The sequence below is a fragment of the Pterocles gutturalis genome, unplaced genomic scaffold, assembly GCF_000699245.1.
Source record: "Pterocles gutturalis isolate BGI_N339 unplaced genomic scaffold, ASM69924v1 scaffold23904, whole genome shotgun sequence".
Lineage (NCBI taxonomy): Eukaryota > Metazoa > Chordata > Aves > Pterocliformes > Pteroclidae > Pterocles > Pterocles gutturalis.
The window spans coordinates 81363-98305 of NW_010131391.1; the positions used below are offsets into that span (position 1 = coordinate 81363).

Here is a 16943-nt window from a genome sequence, read left to right on the forward strand (position 1 = left end):
CGTAAGTGACCTGCAGAGCACCCTGTCTGAAGAGCAGAAGAGAGCCTCTGAAACATGTGATCTGTTGAATCAAGAAAAAGCATCCCTGAAATCAGAGCTTTATGAAACTAAGCAAGAGAATGAAAGGCTGCAGAAATCCCTAGAAGAGCTACAGAGGGAATTAAACCAGTTACGGTGAGAAGTAGATTTATTCATTTATTTTCTTTTATTTATGGAGATCTGAAAGAGCTTTATACTCATTGGATCCACAAATGGCTTAGCACTTGGAAACCCCAGGAGGAAAACTAACCTCTCTTGCTTTTCGTGGATATGAAATTTTTCTTTCTCTTTTGCCTGTCATTTCATGTATGTTTTTTCCTTTTTCGCCTCTTTATTCCCAGTGTATGCCAGTGTTTTTCTTTCCTCTCTCAGGACAACACTTTTGCTCTGCCAAGATAGAGAACTTCTCCCTATCTCTTAATTGTTACTAAATAGAGCAATTCTAGCTTTGCTTGCAAGAGAGGTAAGTAAAGGTTTTCAGATGCTAAATGACTGTGACTTGAAAACTGAACCTCTTTAGAAAGAGCAGAGGCACCTTAAAGAAACAAATCAATAGACCAACTCACAAAAAGTAACCCAGTGCGTTGCTGGTGAAGAATGTTCTGTTCCCAACGTAGATAGAAATGTCGTTTTGAACTTTGCAGTTTTGAACTGGAAAAGAAAGAAAAGGCTTTGACAGCTGCACTTGAAGACTTGCAGACTGAACGTCTGAAGGAAACGGAGCTACGAGGTTTGTTTGAGGAACAACAGCTTCAGCATAAAAAAGCAGAAGATAAAAAGACAAAGGCCTTGGAGGTAATGCCCTGCATCTCTGTGCTTCAGTTACCTTAACGCACCAGGGAGGTGAACTAACACGTTGCAGTGGTTTTTATGTCCAATTTTTTTGTTTAACAAATATTTAAAAAAAACAACCCAAACTTTTCCTGAATGTGCGTAGCATTTGTTTCCACAGAATTAAAACTTTTGTTTACCTTCCTTAATTGCACGTGCAGAAATAAGCAAAAGTTGTATGCCTTCTTTTTTTTTTTTTTTTTTTTCTCCCATATCTTAGTGTTTTTGGAGCCTTACGCTTTCACATTTCTGGGATCAGTTTTGTACTGCCCCTTGCTGCATAGGGAGAGCCAGATTCTACGGCTGTGTAACTGCACCCCTTATTCCAGAGCAAACATGCTATGAGGATGTGATGTGTATGATCAACCCAGATTATAAAGAAAAACACCCAATGATGCATATGCTTGAAGAGTAACTGGAGCCTTTCCAATACAACATGTATTTTTGGAGGTTAACCAAAGTCTTTTTGTTCCCTTTCTTCTAAACTGAGGAGAAAATGAACAAACAGCTTTCTGATGCTGTGATAGCAATGGCTCAGTTCTTCTAAAATGCCTACAGTGACTGGAAAAGGAAGACATTTTAACATAAACCTTTTTTTAAACTTAAAAACCAAAATCAAACTCTATCAGATAACTCCAAACCAATCCCAGTTAAATGCCCTAAGTGAGGAAACACAATTCTGACCCTATTTCCTTGTAGTCTGGCCTCTCACATAATCTTTCTGGTAGGTGTTTAGGTTTGTGAGGGGCTTGTGTGTGTTGGGATTTTTGTTACTACTTGTGTGGTAGGACATGGTTCTGACATCCTCCCAGCGTGGCTTTCTCCAAGATCAGAGGGGTGGTGCTGGCTGGGGTGTGGGGCAATGGCTAGGACAGCAACGCTGGCTCTGCCTGCAGACGCCCTGGGACTGCCCCTTCTGTTGCTCCCTTTCCTTCTGAAGGCTGGCTCCCCAAATGAATTATTTTTATCAGTCTGTACTGTTTGCTTGAAACAGATGAGCTGTACAATCCAGAGGTTTTACAGCTATTCTTACTGCTTGGATTTTTGGTTCTTTTTAAATCAACATGGGTTATTTCTGCTTCAGATGTCACTTATTAAGTAATTGAGTGATGTAAAGAATAGTGATTTCCTAATGAGGGTCTTACTAATTGAAGAAAAAATAATGTACTGGAAGAGATCTTAACATTACTTTACATAACATTATTAAGTAATTAGCATTACTTTTAGTTTTATTACTTGTTGTCATGTTGCTAACAAGCATGCTTCTGGCACTTGTAATTAGAAAATCAAACTTGTAATTTTAAATTAAAACTTTTTAATACCTGAACTACTCTAGTTCAGTCTTGCATTTCTTCCTGGATAAAAGAGGAGGTTGAAAGTTGCCAAACGCCAGCCTGCCCCACAAACAAGTGTTTGTGCTGGGCTATTAATATGTGTCCCCCTTTTGAGCAGGAGCTGCAGGCTGCCTTGGAGGTACAGTCAGTGCAGAACAGCCAGCTGACCGTAGCCCTAGAGCACCAGCAAACGGTAAATGATAATCTCCGCAAGGAACTTCAGATCGAGCACTCCCGCTGTGAAGCGTTGCTATCCCAGGAACAGACTAAACTGTCGGAGCTGCAGAGAAATTTGGATGTTGAGAAAAATCGTTCCTTGGAGCTCCTGAATTCCTTGAATCACGAACGTGTTTTGACAGAACAGTTGAGCATGAGAGTGAAGGAAAGTGCTTCTTGTCAGCACAGGGAGTCACTGCTGGAACAAGCCTTCATTCAAGAGCTCCAAGCCCAGCTGGAAGAAGAGAGGTCCCAAACTATGGAGCTAGCTGCTGTTATTGAGAAAATGCACCAGGAGGCCATTCGTTCCAAAAGACAGCTAGAGGCTAAAGTACAGATGTGCTGTGAAGAAATCCAGAAGGAGAGAGAGGTCAGTGACAAATTGCGAGCTATGCTGGAATCTCTTCAGGGTCAAAAGCAAGAGGTGATCCGTTCCTTAGAGGCCCAGAAGGAAAGGGAGGTGAAGCTGAAAGCTGACTGGGAACAACTGCAGTCGCTTGTCAAGACAATGAAAGAGCAAGATAAAAACAAGAAAGAGGAGAGAGACAGAGAGCGACGACAGCAGCAACAAACGGAGCTAGAGAAGCAGAAGGACTGGCAGAGAGATCAAGAGAGACTGGTGAGAATGCCTCTGCAAGCCTTGCCTTACACTGAAATAGCCACAGACTGGGATTTAACCCTGTGAATGGTGTTCTTTACTGGAAATGTTTCCTTCCTTTAAACAAAGCATTCTGAAAAAAGAGCATCAGATGAGCTCTTTTCCTGCATTACTCAAATGTAGCTCTTTTTAGGGGTTTCTGTCTGGGTTTACTGCTGATAGAAGTTGATCTTTACATCTATGTAAAGATCCTATGCTGGGAATTGCCGGTTGGTAACAGATGGAGAAGAATATGGCTTTAACACAGGGCGGAACTGAACAAGGTTTCATGTCAGTGCCCCTGTTTTGAGCTAGGCTCCTCATTATGGTTTGTGACAGTGCTGATTTCGCCCTTCTTGTTCCTTAGCTCCTTCACTCTTATTAGAGGAGGAGGGAAGCTTTGCAGGCTCTTTGAAGGCTTGTCCATCACCATGTCTGGAAATGGATGGAGAAAATGTCCCCTCCGGAGTCATTCAGTGGCTTCCTGGTGGCCCTGGGAGGCAGTACTGTAAGCCTTCCCCTAAAGGGGTCTGGGAGTTAAGCAACACTGGGGTGGATAGGCTAGTTAGGTGTGATGCTTTTATTTGCAAGCTGTGTGTGTATAAAAAAACCCAAAACCCCACCCACTTGTGTATATTTATATATGTGTGTGTATATTAAGAAGATGCAGTTAACTACTCGTTATTCTGTTTAAATAGCGAACCTTGGAATGGCAGCACCAGAGGGATGAACAAAGAATTAAAGAGCTGCAGGAAATACTGTCTGTATTAGAAGAAAGAGAAAGAAATCTCCCATCTCCAAACCGTCAGCAAGAACAGTTGTGTACCTTGAACAAAGATCAAAATGCCAAACAGGCCCCGACAAAAGAAACTGAAAAATTGCATTTGCAACAGCAGCAACAACAGCTGGAGAAGATAAGACAGCAGTTGCTTTTTGCAGCTGTGCACCTGAATGAGTTCATATATAAAACCCTAGATAAGTGAGTAGTTGTTCATAAAATAGTAGCTGTCTTTCCATCTTGCTTCTGAACTTGTGTGGGTGGTGGCTGAAAGCCCTCTGCTGAAGGGAGCAAGTGGTATATCTGCTTGCAAGACTCAACCTTCTGTGAAACCATGGTTTTGTGGTGGCAGCAGACTCTGTGCCTGCGTTTGAACTAGATCCGTGAAGTGACCCTGCTTAAAAAGAACAACTGAAAAAAAAAAATCTCCCATTGGAAAGAGTAGTTTGGTAGTTTGAAAACTGCAGCAGTCCGACCAGGTTAATGAAAAGATCTGCAGGTTTAGAATGGGAAACTCCCTTGAGCATGGAAGAGAAAAGCTACAGGACAGGAATGAGGGGCCAAGTAGCACTAATTTCTTATTTCATTGGCAGCAGAGTAAAATAATAGTGATGCTTTGCTGCAGCCTGAATTTGCATGACACAATTTCAGACTGGTATAAAATACAGACTTCTGAATAAGTCCTGTGAAGCACTCTTTAGAAATTCTACTCTTCAAAATTAACAAAACTTGCTAATTTCTGTGTGTATTCATAGTAGTTTGTGTGATGAACAGTGCATAAGCACAGGCTCAAAACTTAAAGGTCATCCAGTGGGGAGAAGGAATCAAAAGTGTGTTAACGTTACTACAAATCAGCCTGGTACTAAACCAGTATTTCTCTTTAACAGAACAGTTAATGATTGGTCTGCATCAAATGATGAAGCTGTAGCCTCTTTACTGCAGACATTAAAGGAACTGAAATCAGATTTATTGTCTCCTCCTGCATCTCGGGTAAGGAAAACAGCGTAAATTTGTTGATTATCAGTAAGTTGTTCTGTATTCTTTGGGTTGCAGTACACATGTATGTTGATTGATTTCCCCCCACACACCCCACACCTTCCTTTCCTTTTCTGGTAAAACATTCTGAGGAAAATTGTGTTTTGCCTTGGGGATGGAAAAAAGATGTACTCTTGTGCTCACACTGTCATTATATTAACATATTTTAGTACTGGACTCTTGCTTTTTTGTCGTATTGCAGAGTCTGCTTCTGATGGCATTTTTTTTGTGGATGTGTAGTATGTCCAAGGATATCAAACCCTGGGATGTGTCGCTGCTGCTTCTGTACGCGTCCGGAGGCAGTTGGGTTTTAGGAAATTGTCAAGTAAATTTCAATAATGGTTTGTCATCTCAGGAGGGGTGTTCTGACTGATGTTTGCAGTATTGCAAATATTTTAAACAAGCCGAGGGATTATCAAAGACTGAGCTCGGGTCTACTGATACAAAATACATAGCTTTTAAATTCTGTCTTATTCACCAGGTAACTTTACCCTATCATTTAGATCTTTCTCTTGTAATAAAAAAAGAGATCTTCAACCACGTTGCGGCCCTTTGAGACGAAATTTGGGGATTTAGGGCTAACTAACAGTCTTGGCTCTGTTTGATTCAGCCTCTCTGTACTCCCTCACCTATTTGACAGCAGATCCTGAGAAAACACACCTTTGAGAAAGAGTTCTGACCATCTGGTCCATGAAGGGGCTTGGGTAACTTCTGCTGTTCTCATGTGCTCTGCAATGCAAGTCTCATGTATGACAAGCTGATTTGGCATGATGCAAGCTCTCCCTGTGTCTAACAGCTTACAACACACAATAAATATTTTCCTCTGTTGCCTGTGCAGCCACGTAGGTGGTTGCCAAATGGATCATCTCCAGCCTTGAGGAGGGGGATGTAACCTCTTCCCAAGGAGGTGCTCACAGAGTTATTTCGGTTAAGCCTTCCTCTGGCAAAGCTTTAGAGCCCTTTGCTGTGGACAAAATGCTCGGAGAGCCCCTGGGGGGAACCGCACACCCTCATGGCTCTGTTTAAATCTGACTTAGGAGAACTCCCTCCGGAGCTGAGCTGTTTCTCTGCCTCGGATCCTTTCACATTATTACTCTACTGGAAAAGAAAAAATAGCTTGGGTTGTTTTTCCGCTGTTGCCATTATGTCTTTTGTGTTAGAAATTCTGTTGCAAATGCTTTTCAAAACTTCTAGTTTTTCCAAGCTCTCGTCAACATCAGCTAGCAGTCCTCTCAATATTCAGCCAGTGAATGCCATGCAGAATAGCAGTCCCTTCTCTTGTTGGATCCGCCTTTGCAATTGCCTCCTTCAGGGACTGTGACCACACTAAAATACAGGGACTCAAGTTTTCTGACTTCAGTTTTGTTTAACAAAGAAAGAGTTTAGTGGAGCACTCTATTCTATAGCTTAGAGAGCAAAAACTCTACCTGGATATCCTTCCTTCTGTGGGCACAAACGCTCTGCCCTCTTTTCAGGCTTGGATTTTTTCCAGTATCACCTTTTGTTTCGGTTTCCTCCCTGAATTCCTCCTTCCTTAAACATACTGAACCACATGCTCTTGAGACCAAAGGAATTTACAGCTGTTACCTCCTTGAGTTGCAATAAATCATAAAAATTCTATTATTATTATCAAATAAACTATTAGGGAAACTGGCAAAATGCCAAATCTGTGCAAAAATAGGGAGTCCACTGGTCAATCAAATGCTAACCAGGGCAGCAGAAATCAAGACAGATCATCTAGAACTCCTCAGATAATACAAATATCAGTTACTGCCTTCAGATTGAGCTTTTGTAGGTCTGCAAAATACGTGGGATGGGGGGAACCATAGTCCCTGCTGGGAATTGCTGGGGAGGCCAATATAAAGCAGCTTCCCTCCACTTCAGTACGATACAGATGGGTTTTGTTTCCCATGTTTGAACTATTTTTAATACTACTTATCTAAAGTGAGGTTTGTATCTGTAGTCCTTATCCCTGCCCTGGATCTCAAAATGCTCTTCTGTCCCATTGCCATGGGTGATGTGGCACAACTGCTGTGCCAGTGGAAGCTGTATGCAGGGAAATGCATGCTTTAGTTTATCCAACTTCAGTGTAAAAACCCAAAATTGTACACAATATCTGCGCATTAGATAATAAGTACAGGACAAGAGTTTAACTTGGGCAGAAATAAATACCTAATTTCAAAACAATACTGATGGTAGTGTTAGATTCTTGAAACATTTTTTTTAAACTCATTTTAAATATGCTGAGAAGTGGAGAGCCTTTGCTTTCAGAAATTTTAAAGAAAGTGCACAGTCCAAAGGGGGGGGAGGTGGATTATGTGCCCTGAAGGTGTGGATAGCATTGGAGTCCCCGTTTGTTGCTGTATATATTGCAGGCAGTAGAGAGAGCTCGATGGCTGTGGTTTATTAAACTTTATTAGATAAGATTTTTTACTTGACAAGTTGTGCTCTTCATAGAAGACAAATGTAAATGGCACATGTTAGTGTATTAAGGTATTAATAAGAAATTACTCCTGAAAAAGTTCAAACTTTTCAAAAGTTCAATAAGTTCCTTGCAGTTGCTAGGAGAAGCTGGGCTCAGTTGTGTGTACTGGCTCCTCTAATGTACAGATAAAGGGGATAAAACATTAACTGCCTCAAAAATCACCTTCTGCTTCTCTGTGATCTGCTGCATCGTGCACTGATGTAACTGTTGACTATTAAATTGATAGTTGATACGAAGAGGGTTGCAAAGGCAGAGCTTCCACGAAGAACTGGACCTGGAGTTGTCTCGTTCCTACAGAGAAATGACTTACCACAAAATTGAATTTCTCAGAGTTGAATGTGATTTTTTCAGAGTTTACTTCCATAGATGCTTCTCAGCATGTTTGTGTGCACTCATGCACACAGACCTCTCCCTCCACAGCTTCTGTGCTGCCTGTGGATGTGGAAGAAAGCCGGGTGATCTGTTTCCATTTCCAACTGTTTGGGAGACTCTCTTTTATTAAAGGGAACAGGAATCCTGTAAAGCTGATCAGACAGATTTGTAGAGAAGGGGTAGCTTGATTAACAATGAATTTGATACTTCTTACGAAGGGCTGCTTCTGTGGTTCAGTTTCCCATCCTGCTGTTCGACACCTGAATGCCATTGCTGGTTTTCAGGCTTGTTGTTTTTCTGTTTCAGTTTGTCCATAAAGTTAGTTTATTACTCAGAGATGTTTGGCTGTGGAAGTAGTGTGCAAAAACAATCAGGGCTCACTTCCTTTGGGTTTCTTTTTTAGATCAGATCTACGGATGATACTGACTCTGTTCAAGAATTGGACAGAGATGCTTGGCAGCGAGAGAGAAACGTTTTGCAGAATGCACTGAAACAGGCTGAATCTGAACTGGCTAAAGCAACTGTTGAAATTGAAAACAAACCAGTGGTAGAAGCTTCCAGTCCTAAGGTAAAATGATGGTGGTGGCCAGCAAACGGGCTGTCTGGAGCCTGGTGAGCGAGCCATGCCATAGCCGTTAGCATCTCATATAAACCTTTGGCGCTTGGTTTGCTTTTGCTGTCCTGCCTGTTGTACAGATTTGCTGTGTGAGAACTGTTACCAACTCCAGATCGTGAAAGCCTCTGGAGAGTTCAGTCCTTGGTAGTGTTGTTCTTAGGCATTGCCTAAGGGATTAATAACACAGGTAGAACAGGTAATTTAGTAATTCTCGTTTTTTTTATAAATATGATAAAAATTGCTGTTGCAGAGGAGCCAGGAAATGTACAGCTCAGAATTCCGAGGATATAAGGACCAGTCAGATTATGGCATTTAACTTTCACTTACTGCTGTAATCTTCAGTTGCTATTTTAAAAGCTGTTTTTATAAACCACATATTCAGTGAGGAACACATTCCCCATATGTACCTCATCAGAGAAGTTCCTTTGTAACTTCCTTGGTGTTAGATAGGAACTTGCACCAAAAGTAACCGAGCTCTTTGGAATCTCTTTCTACTCTAAAGGAGAGGGAGATTCAGATTTCTTGTTTTAAGCATGAAAATATCAAACAGACATTATTTTTAATTCTCCCCCCCCCATCTTAAATGCTTTTTATTCCTCTGACAAATTTGATTGTAATCAAGTCAGATGGGCACTTATCCCAACATGCTTTCTGGTTAATATTTATTTAAAGCAGATGTTACTTTCTTTGTTAAAGAGGAAAACTGTTGTACAGTTTCGGGTATGACAGTTTTGTTTGGAAACGTTCAGGAGATTTAAGGCAGTCTGACACTGCAAACTTGGGTCCTTTTCAGCTCTGTACAGAATTGTTCCAGCTGCACTTGTGTCCGCAGTATGGACGTTCAACATGAAGACAGCTTGTTTGTGGCTGGTTTTTTTTTCACCGACAAGTAAACATGCCAGAATTTTCTAGCCTAGCCAAGACTTCATAGACATAGAGAAATTCAGGAGACCTGGTACAAGCCTCTACATAAGGTGTCCCAACTGCCAGTGTGTGATACTGGCACTTTGCACCAAAACTGAGTCTGTTACACAAATACTTGCTCAAAATTTCATTTTAGAGATGAATGTACACTGCTTCCATTCTTCTTAAGTATTAAATAGGTTTCTACAATGTTGTAAAGCAAAATAGGTTTTAGATACCCATGCACAAGCAACTTGTGGGAGATATTGCTGGAAAAAACTACCAACTTTTCTGAGCTTTCTGTAGCTCAGATTACTTTTTTTCTTCCTTTTTTTTTTTCCTTCTCCAGTTGCAGAGATTATACAGGAAGTACCTTAGAGCAGAGAGCTTCAGAAAGGCTCTTGTTTATCAGAAGAAATACCTCTTGCTGCTTCTTGGTGGATTTCAGGACTGTGAGCAAGCAACCCTTTCTCTAATAGCACGTATGGGAATCTACCCCTCACCGGCAGACCTGCAGCTTTCTGGATCACGTTCCCGTCCTTTTACCAAGTTCAGGTGCACAGTCAGGGCAATCATCGCGGTATCAAGGTAAAGCCAAAACGCTTGCTGTCACTCATTCATGGTATTTTCTTGGAAATTTCAAAAATTGATAGTTCCTATGGTTTATCTTACATTTATATTAAGCAAAAGCTATCTCCAAAATTAGTTCAAATGTGTCTTGTTAGCTATAGCTTTGGCCAAAGTGCTATTTCACAGTCAGTGCGAAGTCGGATGCATACTGAAGATTTAGAAAAAGCTGCTCCTGTCTTGAGAGGTACTCAGCTGCAGTATATTTGAGAATCAGTGCGCACCAGTGAGAAACTGATGTCCTTTCAGGGCTGACCCTCATCTGTTTGGACTCGCGGGGTAGTCTGTCTTGTATCAGAATGTGATCATCTCATCAGGGATGGTTTTCCTCTCTTGAATCCAGTAGCCTGTGTTTTATTTGGTATGATTCTGTTACATCCATCCTTCACTTGCTATCAGATGGGTTTTGTTAGCTCTCCATGGGACAATATGCCAACTCATAATGGCTTTTGAGTCCATTTAATTAAAAAAAAAAGTTTTAAATGTAGTAGGTGGTTACTTCTGAGCAATTTCTTTGTCTAGTAAAAATGATTACAAGCAAGTTTTAGACTTTCAGGAGATGGCACAGGATATCTTTAGGCTGTTGTCTTTGACATGGATGGTAGCAAAGGATGTAGGAACTGTGACCTCCCAACTACTTGTCTGAGGCAGGAAGAACTGCCACAGAACTCTCTGGAGATTAGAGTGGAGGAGCAGTGTCAAAACGAGCAAACCTTTCCACCAGTTGGAGGATTGCTGCAGAGTAAAATGGAACAAGCCATTCCTGCAAGCATTGTTACTTGTGGTGTTTAATACGTTTCACGCCAAAAAAAAGAGTTTAATCTTAAAATTCAGTGTGTTTTTGCTTGGTTTTAATGCTTGTACTAATTTATTTTGTTACTAAGGTTAAAGTTTTTGGTGAAAAAGTGGAACAAATTTAGCAGAAAGAGCACACAGGGGGAAATAATTTCTCATGGTACGGGAGGTAATACAGGTAAGTATTTTGGACAAGTACATTGTTTTAAACATTGTTTCTTTTTAGTGATGTGTTTCATTTAAAAAGAAAACCAACAAATACCCACAGAAGTGGAAAAATATGTTTATATGTTAACACAAATGTTTGTAACACAATGATTGAGTTTACAAGGACACTGTAAGAAATTACAATTGAAAGCTTTCAGAATTTATGATTTACAACACCAGCAAGCTCCTCCTCTTCGTCCTTTATTGCAACTGCTCAAGCTGCAAAACTGAGCCCTGTGTTCATAAAACTAATCAGAGAATTATGTTTTGTACAGTTTGAGGCTACCTGTAATGGGAATTAATGCCATGAGTTATTAATAAGGCAAGGACAAATACTGCTGTATTGGTAGTATTAAAATGGGTACGTGTGGGATCAAAATAACTCTTAGAAGCGGTGTACTTGCTAGTGTTAGCAGAGGTGAAGAAGAAATTTAAGCCGATGGCAGATATCCCATAACTCTTTTTCCTGGAGTTTATGAAGTGCTATCAAAAGATGACAAAGTGGAGCGGATGGAGAGATGGTAAGGGCTGTGCTCCTCTGAGTTACTTACGGATGTGTTTGTAAGAATTCAAACAAACATCTTGATGTTTGACCCGATCCTGTGGAACTGTCCCAATGTAATATTCCCTTACTTGTCACCTCAACACTAAACAAAATTCAGATGAAATAGTGCTTTTTTCATTACCTGGTACTACAGAATTTTCACTGTTCTAAGTTGCTGGAAATACTAATTTAAAAAACAAAAAAAACAAAAAAAACAAAAAAAAACAAAAAAACCCATAATGAAAACACCACCTTACAAAAACTTCCAAAATCTTCCTACATAAAACCACTGTGGTGTGGTTCCTCTGAAACTTGAATCCTGAAATGCGTGCTGAACTTTCTACCTCACTACAAAATAGCATCTTGGCAGTCTCATTAAAAAAATATTTTACTTCTTTTTGTGATTTAAAGGACTTATTGGAAAGGGTTTTTCTTTTTTTAATGAAAACACCACCTTACCCCTCCCCCCCAACCTTCACCAAACCAAACAAAAAAATATCTTCTGTTCTGTGCTGTCTCTAAACTTGGAGTGTGTGAGTCAACAGTAATATATAGTTAGAGCAAACTAAAAAAATTCTTAAAAAAAAATTTTGCTCAGATCAGAACGTCCCCTGTGTGGATATAGTACCAGCTACTGCAAAGCAAGTCTGGAGAAAGAAAACAGTGCAAGTTCTCCATTTGCAGGAAGCAGTTGTTGGACATGAAAATGTCAAACTTCTGTTAAATCTGGTTAAAGCAAACAAACACAAAAACCCCTGCACAACCAAAAACGCAGTTAGCTATAGAAAGTGTATTTTAGCTACATTTAAAAACAAACACAATTGTACTCTGCTGTATTTCTGGTGGGTTTTATTGATTTATGTTTACACTAGCCTGTTTGGAGTGGTTCTCAGTGCATATTTTTTAACTGTTTCATATTTCACACAGCCTCTGGTGCTAGAACAGAAATTCTGAAAGAGCAGCAGCCCCCAGCTGTTCACATCAGCTCTCCCCCCACCCGGGACACTGGGCTGTGCCACAGAACCAGCTCTGCAAGATTTGTGAGCTGCTCTCCCAGATCCTCTTACTGCCTACTCAACAGGTCAGTCTGCAGTCTCTGCCTATGTTTAATCACCCCGATGGACAGTCTGTCATCAAACTGTAACCACTTACTGGAGGAGGTACTTGAACAAGAGGAGGAATTTGTTTTCTTAGATCTGGTAAATGTTTTCTTTCTTTGAAGAGGCCATAGGAAAACAAGACTTCTCATTTGCTTAAAGCATGTCTGATGTTCTTGGACTGAGAGCATTCCTAGTGGTGTTCCCCAGCTGAATTTGGACAGGCTACAGGATTTACAATGGCTGTGTCTGTTAGCCTTCTTCGAGGGTTAATTCTTGTTGTCTTTGCTGTCCAAGTTGGAGCTTAATTTCTGAGCATCCTGTGGAAGTGGCTCCCCTACAGAACACGTAGTGGAGAGCTTGCAGGGTGTGTGCTGTTGCAGTTTTTCATGAATTATGGCCAGTTCTGCACAGAAAGACAACCTCAGCACCTTGTTGCTGGGTTGGATGTCACAGGTGATGTTCTGCAAAGTACTGCTAAGCTGCAAACTCTGTGCTGGAGTTGGAGGAAGGTGGCCTTTTGTCACTACTGACCTTCCCACTCCCTGGCTCTCCTGGGACCCAGAGTAACCTCGGGTCTTGCATAGTCCATTACTGGCTGTAGCACCTCCTCTCCCAAGCCACTTCCCGTGTGTGGCTTCCTCCTTAAAGATTTGTGGGAGTTGACCTGGAAGGTAGCTGTTCTCAGTCCCATCAGCTTGTAATGTGTTGTTTGTTTCTTAACTTCCTTGCTAAATTAGAAACTTTAACAATCAGGCAAGAATTTTCTTCATAAAGAAAAAAAAAAAGAATAACAAGGAAGTAGCTGTGCTGATCTAAAGGTATGCAAAGACAGCAGATGCTCCAAATTATTTTAGTTTTTTTAACATTGCTGACTGATTTAGAGGACAGGACAGTGCTTGTCATGAAGAACAGGTAGTGTTCTGTTTTGCATAGAATTTAGCAAAACATTTTGGAGAATTAAGAGACCTGCAAACGTTTCCCAAAAGACTTAATTCTACCCCACCCTGTTCCTCTGTCGTGGCATGTATCTGGGTCTGACAGCCAGAAACAGTAGCTGGCAGCTTTTACCTATCAAGAAAAGTCATCTGTATTGTATGGAACAAGGACATTAGTAACAGCAGGTCCTGACCGATTCCTCTGTGTGGTTGGGTTGGTGGTAGCTCAAGTCTAATGTGGCTCCGAGATAGGTTAAATGATGCCTTTTGCTGCTTTTGGTTCCTGGGAAAGCTGTGCAGAGGGGATGGCTAGGAACTACCTTCTGCTAACCAAAAAGTGCAGGGGGAAGGAATAAATCATAACTCCAGCTAGGAGTGTGGTTGCACAGAGTGTCACCTCCGACATATATTTCTGATAATATTTGAAATTTGTTGTTAACGCCCAGAAAGTAAACCCAGTGTACTAATGGTCCCCTTTTTACCTGCCAGACAGGAGAGTGCATGCCTGGATGCAGCATGCAGCTCTGCAGTCCCTCTCCACAGAAGTGGGTCTTTGGACTTGCCTCTGACTGCAGCTTTCTTACCTGAGGGACTTTCTGGTGCATATCAGTAGAGAAAGATACACAGTTACTCCAGCTTTTACCAAAACATCCTTTCTTTTGACTCCCCTCTATCCAAAGCTGCCCGGTCCGTCTTGTGTTCTGTGTAACTTTTTGGTGGTGGTGGTTTATAGTGTTGTTCTAGTTTGCTTTGCACTGAATTTCTGCATATATGAATGTAACTTTTTTATATTTATTTGAGAATATGTCATAACAAGAAGAAAATTATTTGTTTTTCTTTTAAGATTGCATCCAGCCACAAGTTCACCTTCAGAAAAGTTGCTTGTACCTACTCAGGATCCTGAACGATCGCTAACAGAATACATCCATCGCTTAGAAGTTATCCAGCAAAGACTAGGGGGTGTGCAGCCAGGTAAGAACAACCTTGTTACCCATCACATCTGCCAGCAGTCTGGGCTGCTGTTTGCAAAGTTCTTGGCTGTAACACTTAAAGCATATAAAGAGTGTAATTGTAATGAATTATTGGGGTTGGGGGGGTGTGAGAAAAAAATAAGTCTCTGAAATGAAACCTTTTTGAGAATCATGTCTAAAACTAGTCCAAGTGTGCCATTTCTCAAAAAATAAAAGTTCTTAGTGAAATTCTTCAGAGATAAGGCTGAATAACTTCATGTGATATCTGTCCCCCTTCCTGTTACCAAGTCTAAATAAGCAAGTGTTGCACTTTAAATGAAGTTGTGTATAGAGTTAATTTGCTTTAAAGTCAAAGAGAACAGTTGTAATATCTGAACAGGGGGGCTTTCTCTGCAGCACAACTATAATACTTCCCCATTTATCACTTCCTTATACTGCCTAGCAGACTGAAAAAAAAAAAAATTGGAAGCTGGTAAAAGTAGCTATCTAGTTCTAAGATTTAAGAGCACAGAAAGGATTATGGTGGCACTTATCTTTGCTATTTCAAACACTTCTGCATAATTTCTAGACTTAATTTACTTAGTTTAATCTTCTAGTTACTTGTTCTTGTTATATCTTAGTTATATGCCAGAAATTTCTTGTCCCAGGTAAGAATTTATAAACTGTCGTCATCCTCAAACCATCTCCTATCAAGATATGATTAGATGTGTTTTCCAGTGTTTTTGATGTTTTGGAGACTCACGTCTAAGCCTTCTCCAGTGTATTAGCATCTCTGGACTGTGAAAACAGAGCCAGATCTCTCTCTGCAGTGTCATTTGTGCTAGACCAAATACAAAGATAACTTTTTCCTTGTTTATACATGTAGCTGTTGTGTTGCAGGGGCAGCTTCGTGCTGGCGGCCTTCACCGCCACAGGGCAGCAACATAAATCAAACAGCAACTTAATATTTACAATATCCACATGCATGCACAGGGAGCTGGCTCGCACAGCCCATGCCACGGCTGTGCTAGGGGAAGTAACGCTCCTGCACACCGACCCCAGTACTGCTGTGCATAAAGTAAACCTACAATGGAGCATTGGTCTTAATGTGTGAGCGTTTGCTTTAGCAGACGTGTGAGCTTTCCACTCTTGTTTCGCATTGTTCCTAGGTGGCTCATGAAGATGGGAATTGCATTCAGCATAGCTCATATGAAGGACATTTGAGGAAATTACATGCTGCTAACTGTACCCTGTTGCTTCATAACACAAGTAGTTTTCTAATATTAATTTGTTTTATTTAAATTTAGGACAAGTTCCAGGCCCGCTTCGCCAGAGAAACTTGCAAAAGTGATGAGAACGCTTCTGAAATCTGTCCTGTGAACTCCCCAAGTTATTGCTTCCGAGTTGGTCCATGCTGAATGGAGGCACTTGCCATCTCTTGTGCAACTGAATGAAGGGCCGTACTTTTGCATCATCAGATTTTTATATGAATCTTTTTATCATATTTTAGTACTTTAAGAGGAAATTACTTTTCGCTAAGAACTATGTTTTACATTCTCATGTGAAATTACTACCAAGTTAAGAGCTGAAGTGTGCCTGCATCACTGTATTGTAAGTTGCAAAGTGTCTCTTTGGTGTTTATTTTTCTATAGTGTATAGCTGGATTCCTTGTAAAAAAAGTTATTAAAATGGCATTTTATTAGTGAATTCCTACATTGTATGGTTATTTGTTTCCACCGTACCTGTCTGCTTTTTTGCTGTTCCTAAAATTGTTTGGGTTTTAATATTTCACTAGGATCATTCTGACTAAGAGAACAGCTAAAATACTTTTCCAAATATCAAAGATATTGCGTAGCCTTCTGTGAATTTAGGTTATGTTGTTCTAATTTTGCAGTAAATAAGTCCTCCCCACCTCCCTCCCTCTTTCTCATCCCATTCCAATTCAGCATCAAGCCACCACTCCTTGAGCTCTTATGTGACTGAGCTATGCATGCATGATATATTTGGTCTGCCTCAATTCATGCAATATAATTCATCTGTGCTTGCTCAGGAAGGCAAATGCAATGTTAGATTTTTCCTCCACTGTGACTTTCACCTATCAGACTGATCTTTCCAGCCATGCACTTGACGCAGAGCTCTCCTTCCAGTTTCCTCTAATGTTCCCTCTGGTGCAGCAGTGCACGCTGGTACCTCCTTCTTCCCCCTCCCACCACCACCGCACCTGAGCAGAAGCTTTGGGGGGGAAATTGCCTCAGTTCAGCGTATGGTATTTCCATAGGCTACAGGATGTCTGCCCTTACTGCACCGCGGGTGTGTCCTGTTTGTTGTGTCCCCTCCACCCTGCCCCAAGTGACAGCTTGGGCACCTATCTTCTCTCACTGCCCTGTCCCAATCAGCTGCTCGTGTATTTGCTGATGATTTGAATAAAGGTGTGCTTGTCCACATACGAGCAAACCCGTGCTGGAACTAGTGAGATAAAAGGGCGCTAGTCTTCTCCTGGAAGACTTGCACGTAGTTTGGAAACAGCTGAACTCAGCTG

At 41.0% G+C, this 16943-nt stretch overlaps 1 protein-coding gene across 1 annotated transcript in view; it reads left to right on the forward strand.

The window, feature by feature from the left end:
- Nucleotides 1-14426, forward strand: part of PCNT (pericentrin) — a gene marked incomplete at both ends in the record, with an annotated part of 89356 nt that extends 74930 nt beyond the window's left edge. The window contains 10 exons of the mRNA XM_010080599.1: nt 1-174; nt 684-834; nt 2323-2844; nt 3756-4036; nt 4723-4825; nt 8131-8295; nt 9596-9834; nt 10758-10846; nt 12347-12500; nt 14299-14426. The exon at nt 1-174 is cut by the window's left edge and continues 61 nt beyond it. Coding sequence (XP_010078901.1) covers nt 1-174; nt 684-834; nt 2323-2844; nt 3756-4036; nt 4723-4825; nt 8131-8295; nt 9596-9834; nt 10758-10846; nt 12347-12500; nt 14299-14426 — 2006 coding nt within the window. The remainder of the gene's footprint in view (nt 175-683; nt 835-2322; nt 2845-3755; nt 4037-4722; nt 4826-8130; nt 8296-9595; nt 9835-10757; nt 10847-12346; nt 12501-14298) is intronic.
- Nucleotides 14427-16943: the final 2517 nt, after the last annotated feature.